The sequence below is a fragment of the Phyllobates terribilis genome, unplaced genomic scaffold (genome assembly GCF_046119375.1).
Source record: "Phyllobates terribilis strain yellow unplaced genomic scaffold, ASM4611937v1 Scaffold_8__6_contigs__length_399053987, whole genome shotgun sequence".
NCBI lineage: Eukaryota > Metazoa > Chordata > Amphibia > Anura > Dendrobatidae > Phyllobates > Phyllobates terribilis.
Genome location: NW_027362768.1, coordinates 286847057 through 286860419, shown reverse-complemented (window position 1 = coordinate 286860419; position 13363 = coordinate 286847057). Strand labels below are relative to the sequence as shown.

The following is a 13363-nucleotide window of genomic DNA, read 5'->3' as shown; positions in this document are numbered from 1 at the left end:
GGCACAGGTTGGCACTGCTGGTGTTCCCAGCCTTTTGACTATCAGATGCAGACACTTTTTGGCAAGCTTGTTGCTTTCTAAAAAGTGTCTCTTATAGTCCAAGGTCTAAGGGGTAACGTATCTCCTTGTGCAGAATGATATACCGGCTCTGGTGTGCCAAGGTAAGGAGGCTTAATTGTCATGCAATGCTCCTCTGGGAAATCTAATATGCAAATTGCCTCTTCAGAGATGAAAAGGACTTGAACTCTAAAGAGGCAATTTGCATATTAAATTTCCCAGAGAAGCGTTGCACGGTGACTAAGCCTCCTTACCTTGGCATGCCAGAGCCGGTATGTCACGCTCCACAAGGAGAAATGTTGCCCCTTAGACCTCAGTCCAGAGCAACTCACCCAACCAAATTGGTTCTCATACTTTGCACTGACGAGGGCCAATAGCCTGAAACATGTGTCTGCAAATTGAGATTCTGATTTGGCTATTCTCCGAAGTCATATTGCACGACTCGTGACTTGTAGGATTGCTGCTACCAATAGAGTTCAAGTTCTTATATTCTTATAGTCCAAAAATACAGTACATACTCTACAGTAATGGTAAGGATGGATGCTGGCCAGATTAAAAATGTGTATCGTGGTCTCTTGCTTTTAGTTGGGGGCATTATATAAGAGAAATCCTGTGAAATATTTGTTTATAAGAAGCTGCAGATCACTGATACTGTTTTTTCTTTTGCTTTAGATAGCTGTCTCCCAAACAATCACTCGGCCCACAGTGATCCTCCCCGACTCCTCCATACAGGAATACTCGTGAAATGCTAATGTGTTCTCTATGAGAAGGTCGCTCCCAGACTCCTGTGTCCTCCAGACAGATGGTTATCTCCCAAGAACAAAAGGATCAACTGTTAAAATTCCTGTTGCCTTCTTCACCAATGTCATTTTTGGGGAAAAGCCAGGAGGCCACTATACACATTAGATGTTCCATCATTTTGCTAAAATTGGCAGACTTGGCCAACTTTTATCTAATGACTGTTGGTCCTTTATGCTCTTGCTCCACTGCTTCTGTTGGTAGAAATGAGCTTTATTTGCTTGGACCTAACTGTTACATCTTAAATACTAGATCTAAGAGTTGACAAATGAAAATCAATATTTAATTACAAGGGATAAATAGTGGATCTAACCGCATTTGTTTTGTTTTTTTTCTTTCAGTTTAATCCGTTACGTTTTTCCTTTAATAAGTCTAGTAATTAATCCTGTACAAAGCCAAGGCTAAATAAGCGTGGTAAGAAAAGACCACTGGGTCTCAGTCTATTCCTTAACTATAACACACATTAGCGCCAATTTCTTGGGAAGACATTATTAATATGTTTTTATGACTGTGGGAAACAAAAAAACAGGAAGCAACCAACACAAACATGGAAAAAATGTGAAGGCATGCCCCTGCTGCCACAAACGCCAAACAACTGACCAGCGTCTCTAAACATAATAAAGCAAGTGTGAACAGGTGCAAGCAGCTATGATTGGATAATATACTAACAAAAGAATACAGCAGCATTCTGTAAGTGCTAAGATGCATGCAAACATTGACTATATGAAATGTATGCTGCATTACTAATATATAGAATATAATAAAAATTAAGGTACTTGGCACATAAATTGGCCAATTCATGAGATCCCACAAGCCCCATCTGTCTACACAAAGAAATCCACTTGTCAAATGCTCATGTTTATTAACAGACACCTCCAACTCCACTTACCTCAAGGTTCAGTAAGGATAGAGAATACCCAATCATAGGTAACTGTTCGTACCAGACAGTGTCTGGTGCTAAACACCAAACTGACTGCTCCCGGAAGTCCATTGCAATGTTTGGAAGGGAAGTTCATTGCACAGAGAGAGATTTTCCAGCTCAAAAGTTCAGGTCCTCATTATTTTCAATGGGGTTCGGGTTCTGGTTGAAGTTTGGGTATAGTTCTGGTGCCCAAGCCAAACTTTGAAATAAGGTTCGGGTCATGTACCAGAACCTGAACTTCCACGGGTCCTCTCATCCCTCCCTAATCACTAGCAATCGAGAAGCAAATAAACAACTGGGTTCAACTTTTAGACCTTATCGGCCCAATGTATGTAGTTATATCTCGGATACTAAGTGTATATTGCTGCTTACTTGCTGAGAATGCAGTGGCTTACCTCTTCCACATCAGCCACGCCTGCTGATGGGACAGTAACAGAAACTTAGGTTTCCAGCCTTTATAAAAAATGGGCAAAAGTATTATGATTGTTGTGAAATATAGAAATAAACATTACTGACCCCTTGAACATCCACAACTCGAAAGCAAAGGAAAATTTGTAAATAAGGTAATGTAATATTAGCGATGTGTGCGTGCTGTGTCCTGTGTAATAGCAATGTGTGCGTGCTGTCACGTGTGGTAGCAATGTGTGCATGCTGTGTCCCGTGTAATAGCAATGTGTGCGTGCTGTGTACCGTGTGGTAGCAATGTGTGCGTCCTGTGTCCCGTGTAATAGCAATGTGTGCATGCTGTGTCCCGTGTGGTAGCAATGTGTGCGTCCTGTGCCCCGTGTGGTAGCAATGTGTGCATGCTGTGTCCCGTGTAATAGCAATGAGAGCATGCTGTGTCCCGTGTAATAGCAATGTGAGCATGCTGTGTCCCGTGTAATAGCAATGTGAGCATGCTGTGTCCCGTGTAATAGCAATGTGAGCATGCTGTGTCCTGTGTAATAGCAATGTGAGCGTGCTGTGTACCGTGTGCTAGCAATGTGAGCGTGCTGTGTACCGTGTGCTAGCAATGTGTGCATGCTGTGTCCCGTGTAATAGCAATGTGTGCGTGCTGTGACCCGTGTAATAGCGATGTGTGCGTGCTGTGTCCCGTGTAATAGCGATGTGTGCGCGCTGTGTCCCATGAGGTAGCGATGTGTGCGCGCTGTGTCCCATGAGGTAGCGATGTGTGCGTGCTGTTTCCCGTGATGTAGCGATGTGTGCGTGCTGTGTCCTGTGTGGTAGCAATGTGTGCATGCTGTGCTGTGTCTTGTGAGGTAGCGATGTGTGCGTGCTGTGTCCTGTGAGGTAGCGATGTGTGCATGCTGTGCTGGGTCCTGTGAGGTAGCGATGTGTGCATGCTGTATCCTGTGAGGTAGCGATGTGTGCATGCTGTATCCTGTGAGGTAGCGATGTGTGCATGCTGTGCTGTGTCCCGTGTGCTAGAGATGTGTGCATGCTGTGCTGTGTCCCATGTGCTAGCGATGTGTGCATGCTGTGCTGTGTCCTGTGAGGTAGTAATGTGTGCATGCTGTGCTGTGTCCTGTGAGGTAGCGATGTGTGCATGCTGTGCTGTGTCCTGTGAGGTAGCGATGTGTGCATGCTGTGTCCTGTGAGGTAGCGATGTGTGCATGCTGTGTCCTGTGAGGTAGCGATGTGTGCATGCTGTGTCCCGTGTGGTAGCGATGTGTGCATGCTGTGTCCCGTGTGCTAGCGATGTGTGCATGCTGTGCTGTGTCCCATGTGCTAGCGATGTGTGCATGCTGTGTCCCATGAGGTAGCGATGTGTGCATGCTGTGCTGTGTCGTGTGAGGTAGTGATGTGAGCATGCTGTCCTGTGTCCCATGAGGTAGTAATGTGTGCATGCTGTGCTGTGTCTTGTGAGGTAGCGATGTGTGCATGCTGTGTCCTATGAGGTAGCGATGTGTGCATGCTGTGCTGGGTCCTGTGAGGTAGCGATGTGTGCATGCTGTGTCCTGTGAGGTAGTAATGTGTGCATGCTGTGCTGTGCCCTGTGAGGTAGTGATGTGTGCATGCTGTGTTCTGTGAGGTAGTAATGTGTGCATGCTGTGCTGTGTCCTGTGAGGTAGTGATGTGTGCGTGCTGTGTCCTGTGAGGTAGTGATGTGTGCATGCTGTGCTGTGTCCTGTGAGGTAGTGATGTGTGCATGCTGTATCCTGTGAGGTAGCGATGTGTGCATGCTGTATCCTGTGAGGTAGCGATGTGTGCATGCTGTGCTGTGTCCTGTGAGGTAGTAATGTGTGCATGCTGTGCTGTGTCCTGTGAGGTAGCGATGTGTGCATGCTGTGCTGTGTCCTGTGAGGTAGTGATGTGTGCATGCTGTGCTGTGTCCTGTGAGGTAGTGATGTGTGCATGCTGTGTTCTGTGAGGTAGTAATGTGTGCATGCTGTGCTGTGTCCTGTGAGGTAGTGATGTGTGCGTGCTGTGTCCTGTGTGGTAGCGATGTGTGCATGCTGTGCTGTGTCCTGTGAGGTAGTGATGTGTGCATGCTGTATCCTGTGAGGTAGCGATGTGTGCATGCTGTATCCTGTGAGGTAGCGATGTGTGCATGCTGTGCTGTGTCCTGTGAGGTAGTAATGTGTGCATGCTGTGCTGTGTCCTGTGAGGTAGCGATGTGTGCATGCTGTGCTGTGTCCTGTGAGGTAGTGATGTGTGCATGCTGTGCTGTGTCCTGTGAGGTAGTGATGTGTGCGTGCTGTGTCCTGTGTGGTAGCGATGTGTGCATGCTGTGTCCTGTGAGGTAGCGATGTGTGCATGCTGTGCTGTGTCCTGTGAGGTAGTGATGTGTGCGTGCTGTGTCCTGTGAGGTAGCGATGTGTGCGTGCTGTGTCCTGTGAGGTAGCGATGTATGCATGCTGTGCTGTGTCCTGTGAGGTAGTGATGTGTGCGTGCTGTGTCCTGTGTGGTAGCGATGTGTGCGTGCTGTGTCCTGTGTGGTAGCGATGTGTGCGTGCTGTGTCCTGTGAGGTAGCGATGTGTGCATGCTGTGCTGTGTCCTGTGAGGTAGTGATGTGTGCATGCTGTGTCCTGTGAGGTAGCGATGTGTGCATGCTGTGTCCTGTGAGGTAGTGATGTGTGCATGCTGTGCTGTGTCCTGTGAGGTAGTGATGTGTGCATGCTGTGCTGTGTCCTGTGAGGTAGTGATGTGTGCATGCTGTGCTGTGTCCTGTGAGGTAGTGATGTGTGCATGCTGTGCTGTGTCCTGTGAGGTAGTGATGTGTGCATGCTGTGCTGTGTCCTGTGAGGTAGTGATGTGTGCATGCTGTGCTGTGTCCTGTGAGGTAGTGATGTGTGCGTGCTGTGTCCTGTGTGGTAGCGATGTGTGCGTGCTGTGTCCTGTGTGGTAGCGATGTGTGCATGCTGTGTCCTGTGAGGTAGTGATGTGCTGTGCTGTGTCCTGTGAGGTAGTGATGTGTGCATGCTGTGTCCTGTGAGGTAGCGATGTGTGCGTGCTGTGTCCTGTGAGGTAGCGATGTATGCATGCTGTGCTGTGTCTTGTGAGGTAGCGATGTGTGCGTGCTGTGTCCTGTGAGGTAGTGATGTGTGCATGCTGTGCTGTGTCCTGTGAGGTAGTGATGTGTGCATGCTGTGCTGTGTCCTGTGAGGTAGTGATGTGTGCGTGCTGTGTCCTGTGAGGTAGTGATGTGTGCGTGCTGTGTCCTGTGTGGTAGCGATGTGTGCATGCTGTGTCCTGTGAGGTAGTGATGTGTGCATGCTGTGTCCTGTGAGGTAGCGATGTGTGCATGCTGTGTCCTGTGAGGTAGTGATGTGTGCATGCTGTGTCCTGTGAGGTAGCGATGTGTGCATGCTGTGCTGTGTCCTGTGAGGTAGTGATGTGTGCGTGCTGTGTCCTGTGAGGTAGCGATGTGTGCGTGCTGTGTCCTGTGAGGTAGCGATGTATGCATGCTGTGCTGTGTCCTGTGAGGTAGTGATGTGTGCATGCTGTGCTGTGTCCTGTGAGGTAGTGATGTGTGCATGCTGTGCTGTGTCCTGTGAGGTAGTGATGTGTGCATGCTGTGCTGTGTCCTGTGAGGTAGTGATGTGTGCATGCTGTGCTGTGTCCTGTGAGGTAGTGATGTGTGCATGCTGTGCTGTGTCCTGTGAGGTAGTGATGTGTGCATGCTGTGCTGTGTCCTGTGAGGTAGTGATGTGTGCATGCTGTGCTGTGTCCTGTGAGGTAGTGATGTGTGCATGCTGTGCTGTGTCCTGTGAGGTAGTGATGTGTGCGTGCTGTGTCCTGTGTGGTAGCGATGTGTGCATGCTGTGTCCTGTGAGGTAGTGATGTGTGCATGCTGTGTCCTGTGAGGTAGCGATGTGTGCGTGCTGTGTCCTGTGAGGTAGTAATGTGTGCATGCTGTGCTGTGTCCTGTGAGGTAGTAATGTGTGCATGCTGTGCTGTGTCCTGTGAGGTAGCGATGTGTGCATGCTGTGCTGTGTCCTGTGAGGTAGTGATGTGTGCATGCTGTGCTGTGTCCTGTGAGGTAGTGATGTGTGCGTGCTGTGTCCTGTGTGGTAACGATGTGTGCATGCTGTGTCCTGTGAGGTAGCGATGTGTGCATGCTGTGCTGTGTCTTGTGAGGTAGCGATGTGTGCGTGCTGTGTCCTGTGAGGTAGCGATGTGTGCATGCTGTGCTGTGTCTTGTGAGGTAGCGATGTGTGCGTGCTGTGTCCTGTGAGGTAGCGATGTGTGCGTGCTGTGTCCTGTGAGGTAGTAATGTGTGCATGCTGTGCTGTGTCCTGTGAGGTAGTGATGTGTGCATGCTGTACTGTGTCCTGTGAAGTAGTGATGTGTGCATGCTGTACTGTGTCCTGTGAGGTAATGATGTGTGCGTGCTGTGTCCTGTGTGGTAGCGATGTGTGCGTGCTGTGTCCTGTGTGGTAGCGATGTGTGCGTGCTGTGTCCTGTGAGGTAGTGATGTGTGCATGCTGTGCTGGGTCCTGTGAGGTAGTGATGTGTGCATGCTGTGTCCTGTGAGGTAGCGATGTGTGCATGCTGTGCTGGGTCCTGTGAGGTAGTGATGTGTGCATGCTGTGTCCTGTGAGGTAGCGATGTGTGCATGCTGTGCTGGGTCCTGTGAGGTAGTGATGTGTGCATGCTGTGTCCTGTGAGGTAGCGATGTGTGCATGCTGTGCTGGGTCCTGTGAGGTAGTGATGTGTGCATGCTGTGTCCTGTGAGGTAGCGATGTGTGCATGCTGTGCTGGGTCCTGTGAGGTAGTGATGTGTGCATGCTGTGTCCTGTGAGGTAACGATGTGTGCATGCTGTGCTGGGTCCTGTGAGGTAGTGATGTGTGCATGCTGTGCTGGGTCCTGTGAGGTAGTGATGTGTGCATGCTGTGTCCTGTGAGGTAGTGATGTGTGCGTGCTGTGTCCTGTGTGGTAGCGATGTGTGCGTGCTGTGTCCTGTGAGGTAGTGATGTGTGCATGCTGTGTCCTGTGAGGTAGTGATGTGTGCGTGCTGTGTCCTGTGAGGTAGTGATGTGTGCGTGCTGTGTCCTGTGAGGTAGTGATGTGTGCATGCTGTGCTGTGTCCTGTGAGGTAGTGATGTGTGCGTGCTGTGTCCTGTGAGGTAGTGATGTGTGCGTGCTGTGTCCTGTGAGGTAGTGATGTGTGCATGCTGTGCTGTGTCCTGTGAGGTAGTGATGTGTGCATGCTGTGCTGTGTCCTGTGAGGTAGTGATGTGTGCATGCTGTGCTGTGTCCTGTGAGGTAGTGATGTGTGCATGCTGTGCTGTGTCCTGTGAGGTAGTGATGTGTGCACGCTGCATCTATTGTGGTAGTGATGTGTGCCTGCAGTGCAAAGGTGCACCAAGAGCCTGAGCTTGATTTGACCAGTCATTATGTGCTGACAAACTCCCTTTATGCAGCTAGTCTCTCAAAGTTACAAAAAGGTTAAAAAAAAAAAGTCACAGCATCTAAATAAACCAACCACAATGACGGCTCCGGCCTAGCATCCAGAGAACTGCATAGATTTCGACTTGGTCTGCTATGATTGATGTATAGATTATTTGACTGGTGCAAAATCCTACATTGGGCTGCTTTAGACATGTATATAACTGCTCCAAAGCAAGAGTTAGATACCCCTTAATACAATTGTGACTATTCATACTGTAAGATTGTTAATTTGCTGTGGACAGAACTGTGGAACATTTAACTCAAAATGTTTTGTTTGAAAGGGCGATGTGTTGTGGGGGGAGGGACAGAATAGGGACTGGGTCCCTTCTTTGGTTGAGTTGTTTTATTTGTTTTACTGTTGTGTTACAAAAAAAGTTTTAACAATAAAAAATATTTGATTAAAAAAAAAAAAAAAACAACCACAAGAGATGAAATTTTTTATTACATATATTATACAATGACACCATTTGTGAGATAATCTTTCTGAATGATCGAAGTAGGAAGAAACAACGTCCAAGGTTTTCTTTTTACAGATTTTGCTATCTCCGCTTTTCATGGCAGAGAAGTCAGCACTACAGGAATGACTGATGACGTCTGAGCTTCACTAGCTCTGTAACTCGCAGAGAAAGGAATGGGAGTAATGGAAACAGCTTAATGCGCTGCGGTATGTAGTTTCTGTAACCCCAATTCGCATCTATGAGTATTATGGAAAAATGATTCAATCGAGTCTTCTAAAAATGTGCCTGAGCTCAGCTTTTTGATTTACTACTTAATACGGAGTTGCCTCTATAACACCTAGGGTATGCTGACACGTGTAGCTTTTGCAGTGTAATTGGTGTGTAAAATATGCATTTTTTTTTACAGTAACAGCCGAATTTCCAAAATCTCAATCACACATTACTTTTTTTGCTCATATTTTGAGCTCTGCTGCATTTTTGAAAACATAACATGTCAATTCTTGCAGTGTTTTTCACCCATTTAAATGCAAATATGCACATAAAAAGGCATCAAACACACGCCTATTATATGCAGCATTTTTCCTGCTACCACTCTGATTTTTGGGGCGGAAAAACAGCTGCAAATATGCCACGTGTGAACCCACCCTTATGCTGTACATCATGTTTCTCCCTCTTTAAAGGTAGAAATAATATAAAACATTGTAAATGTAGATCTGTCATTAAACGGTGTAAAAGCAGCATAGTCACATAGTTACGAGTCCGGCATAATCACGAGGTTAGTTCCTGTACCATGGACCGCACGGTCTGATGACAGATCCACCTTTAACTTACTACTCAAGTTTCTCCAAGTAGATATTTGTTTTCTTGGAAGAGGATCCATAGTATTTCTGCAGCCGAAAACTTGTAAACATTGTTCAGATTGTGTTTCACCATAGTTATCGTACATCTAGCCCTGATGGGTTTACAGCAGCAAATCTTTTTTTTTTTAAATAAAATTCATCGTCAAAGTGTAAAAAAAAACATGTTCAAATTGTAAGAAATCAGATTACTCCAGAAATCTGTACAACATAAGTCCCAATGTGCTCATGCTTTCATTTATGGAAAGTAGCATTTGCATGTTGCTCTGGTACAGAAGGTTTATCATTCCCTCTCCGCATCAGGCAAGTTTTATTTTCATAAATCTGGCTTCAATAATTTGATTGACTACAAAAAATGTCCTATTACGTCTGATGTAGATGCTCAAAAACAATATATTAAAAAGCATACAGAAAAGAGCTCAATGTATATATGTGCGCACTGAGTTTTTTGAGGGTTTGGAGCAGAAACTGAGCAGGAAACTCTCTAAATCCTCCTTAAAAATGCAAAACTCAATTCTTTTTGCTCAGTTTTTGGAGCAGAAACTCAATGTGCACATACCCTTACATAACTAAATCAAAGTTTCTGGTATACAGCATAAACATTGCACTTTACACCATTTGTGCCTAGACTAGTTATCTCATGTTTGTTCTCAGTGATGTCAGATCACACAGCTATCAGCAAACACTTTGCCTTCAATTAATCATTTGCATCTTTTCAAGTGACACTTCTTTGCACCAAATATACTTCAAAATGGCTCAATCAGGTTGATACATTTCATACAAAATCAAAGAGGTTCTTTTTTTTTGGTCTTTTTCATTTTTTGTGCCTTTTTTAGGTTACTGACACGGGTTTACCGCCGCAGAGAGGAGCCAGAAGACTGCAGCGTCGGTTTCCTCCCACTCCTGCACTCACTAGAAGCCTTTCGTCTTCATATTAAATAGTGCAGGTTTCTTTTAGTAGTGCGGGGGTTAATATGCTCAGTTGTGAGCTCCTGGAAGCTTACCTGCATTAAGGCTCTCAGCTGTCCAGTGTTAGCCACTCGCCGCTCCTATATATTCTGGGCTTTGGCTTGGAGTCATTGCCAGAGCTAGCTTATGTTGCATGGTGCTAGGAGTGTGGTGGAGAGTTATTGTTTGAGAAGGCATTTGGAGGATTTAAGCTTAGACTGTTGCGTGGTTTAAGTTGTGTGTAATCCTATTCTCCTACTTTGGTTTTTCCCCAATCTCCACTTCCCGGTGTCATCCTCTGTTTTTTGAGTGCATATATTTGTATGATTGTTTATTTTCCTTTAGCCCTGTTCTTATTACCTTGTTAGTCTGGTTGGTGTACTGCCATACACTACTACTGCCCTCTTTCCTGGGTGGGGGAAGGGAACAGACTGAGGGTGGATTGAGGAGCTCAGATAAGGTACGTGGCCCCGGCGTCTTCACCTTCAGAAGTAATCTGGAGAACAAGGCCAGCTAGGGCACCCCTAGCATTAGGGACAGAGAAGAAACTTCTGGCCTCGGGATACCCAACAACAGAGTCCTGACAGTTACATTTCCAATATGAGTGTTTCCTGAATTTTTGATGTTGCAGATTTTCTGCACCATTTTGGCATCTATTAGGTTACTTGCAGTTTTTTCATTGCGTTTTTGAGTGCATTTTTATCGCAGTTTTTTGTTTCTTATTGGTGTGTTATGTTTTAAATGAAGCTGCTTTGTTTTTTATAATTTCCAGTATTTTGCCTTGACAGAACTTTACTGATACAGTCATGTGCAGATTATATGCGTTTTTAGTGCATTTCCGAAGCAAAAACACATTAAAAATGCATATGCGTTTTTTTTATCTTTCGGACTTTCCGCATTTATTGCAAGTCTATAGGGAAAATCCGTACATAAAACTCAACTTACTCGCAAGAGATATTGTCATGTTGTGGATTTTGAAAATGTACCTCAGGTCAGGTTACTGTGCATAAAAAAAAACCTTCTATAAATCTCATCCTCTTTACTGAAACTAGATGATGCGTCAAACTCATTGAGGGAACTTAACATGGGAGTAAAAAGCTGCATTAAAATGTAGACAACACCTCTAAGATTTGCACAAAAAATACTCTGCTGAGGTGGAGACTGGAGTACATTCGAGCAAAAATTTTGCAATTTTTTTAAAAAAAGTCACACAATGCTGAATTGGTAGCAAACATCTGAGTAACAAAAAACATGCCCAACTTAGCGAATAAACAAAATTACAGACAAAAAAAGTAGAAAATAGACTTCAAAATAGCCACAACTTAAAAGAAGAATTTGGCAAAAAAATAAATCATCCTTAAATAAAAAAGAAAAACAAGATGAAAAATAGCCACAAATACAGTAGTGAATAATGTCGTTAATACCAGTAGGAAGCAATTTTCTCTTGCTAGCGTTGACAGGAGCTCAAACTATGCAGTGGTAGCAGGAACATCTGAACACTGTTGCCCAGAGGGGACTGAACGTCCCTTGTCATATATGAAAACAGTTTTATAAAAAAAAAAGCATGTAAGCTGGGGGCCTCATTACAAATTTTGCATTGGGTCTCAAGACTAACGCCTATGAGTTTTGACTTGGAGTAACCCTCATTTCCATTTTTCGTTCATAAATCAATAGTACACATGAAAATAAGCATCTGTATAATATATTTTATCAGAGAAATCTGTTTTTTTTTTCTCCACTAGGATTCATCATTCATTTCCAAAATTCTCAATTCACAGGTAAAATCTGTATTTAGCGAAGATAGATTGTTATATTACTGAGAACGGAGATAACAGTTGGTGCTGATAAGATTCTATGTAGACAGGAGGGGGGAGGAGTAGGGTGGATCTCCGCCTCTAACTCCTCCCTCTTCTTATCCCAGTAATGTAGAAATAAGTCTTCATTGAATTCAGATTTTACCCGTGAATTTAGAATTTTGAAAATGAAGAATCAGAGAAAGAAGTGGATTTCTCTGATAAGATAATTACAAAGTTTCTTGTTTTCATATGTACAATTGATTAATGGAATAAAAATGAAAATGGCATTTATTCATTAACTACGTAAATGTGATTCCAGTATATTCTTGTTTCTTAAAGCCACTTATAAAGAGCAAAAATTAATACTTTAAAACTGACTTCTAAGGTATTTATAATATAAGGGCTTTTACTTTGTGCCATGCGCTCGCTTAAAACCTGTTTTACTAGAATTTCTTCTTTGTTGATCTCACCACACATTGCTAGTGCACATATGCTAGGAACCTTTCCCCGTGTCTACATTATTACTTGAGCCATATATCTGGTAGGACACAGCAGGATTTTGTAACCCAAACTGTATTGAGATATATAGTTTAGCGCACTTTTTAAACGGAATCGGAATTTAGTTGTCGCTCTTCAGCATATTTTATGTTTCGCATTATGCATTTTCAAGGGGTACAAAAATATTGTTGTAATAGATGAAATTGATCTATAATCTCTGGTACTCCTGGTCATATCACTAAAGCATTGAGAGCTCATAAAGAGCGATACTACTACTACTTTTTCACGATCCCTTTAACCGAATTTCCTGGGAGAACTTTATTTTAATATCACTTTCCCATTTGCAATAAATATATATACAAGTTTGCTCCATTCTGTTCGGATGTTTCCATGCCTCAGGATATGCTGCATTTGTCTTGCTTTGTTTTTTCACTTTTAGTGGAGACTGGACTGATGTTACCTATTGGGAGGAAGGCAAAAATAATATTACCTATAGATTTATCAATATATTTATATATAGAGAGAGAGATATTAATATATATTAGATATATTATATATATATATAGATAGATAGATATACAGTGCATTGTGAAAGTATTTGGCCCCCTTGAACTTTTCTACCTTTTGCCACATTTCTGGCTTCAAACATAAAGATATAAAATTCTATTTTTTTGGGGAAGAATCAACAACAAGTGGGACACAATCGTGAAGTGGAAAGAAATTTATTGGATATTTAAAACTTTAACAAATTAAAAACTGAAAAGTGGGGCGTGCAATATTATTCGGCCCCCTTGAGCTAATACTCTGTAGCGCCACCTTTTGTTGCGATTACAGCTGCAAGTCGCTTGGGGAATGTCTCTATCAGTTTTGCACATCGAGTGGATGAAATTCTTGCCCATTCTTCCTTGCAAAACAGCTCGAGCTCATTGAGGTTGGATGGAGGGAGTTTGTGAACAGCAGTTTTCAGCTCTTTCCACTGATTCTCGATTGGATTCAGGTCTGTACTTTGTCCAATAAGCTCCAAAGGGTGCAATTTTATTATATGTCATGGGGGTTGTGCAGTTATTTGTCTATATGTCTATCTGTATGTCTGTCTGTCTATATCTAAATCTATTATCTATCTCTATAGCAT

The 13363-nt window shown here is 44.0% G+C and overlaps 1 protein-coding gene across 1 annotated transcript in view; it reads right to left on the bottom strand.

Moving 5' to 3' along the window:
* Window positions 1-8097: 8097 nt before the first annotated feature.
* FAM83F (family with sequence similarity 83 member F) overlaps window positions 8098-13363 on the bottom strand; it is a 50146-nt gene continuing 44880 nt past the window's right edge. The window contains exon 5 of the mRNA XM_073644337.1: window positions 8098-12691. Coding sequence (XP_073500438.1) covers window positions 12627-12691 — 65 coding nt within the window. The 3' untranslated portion in view covers window positions 8098-12626. The remainder of the gene's footprint in view (window positions 12692-13363) is intronic.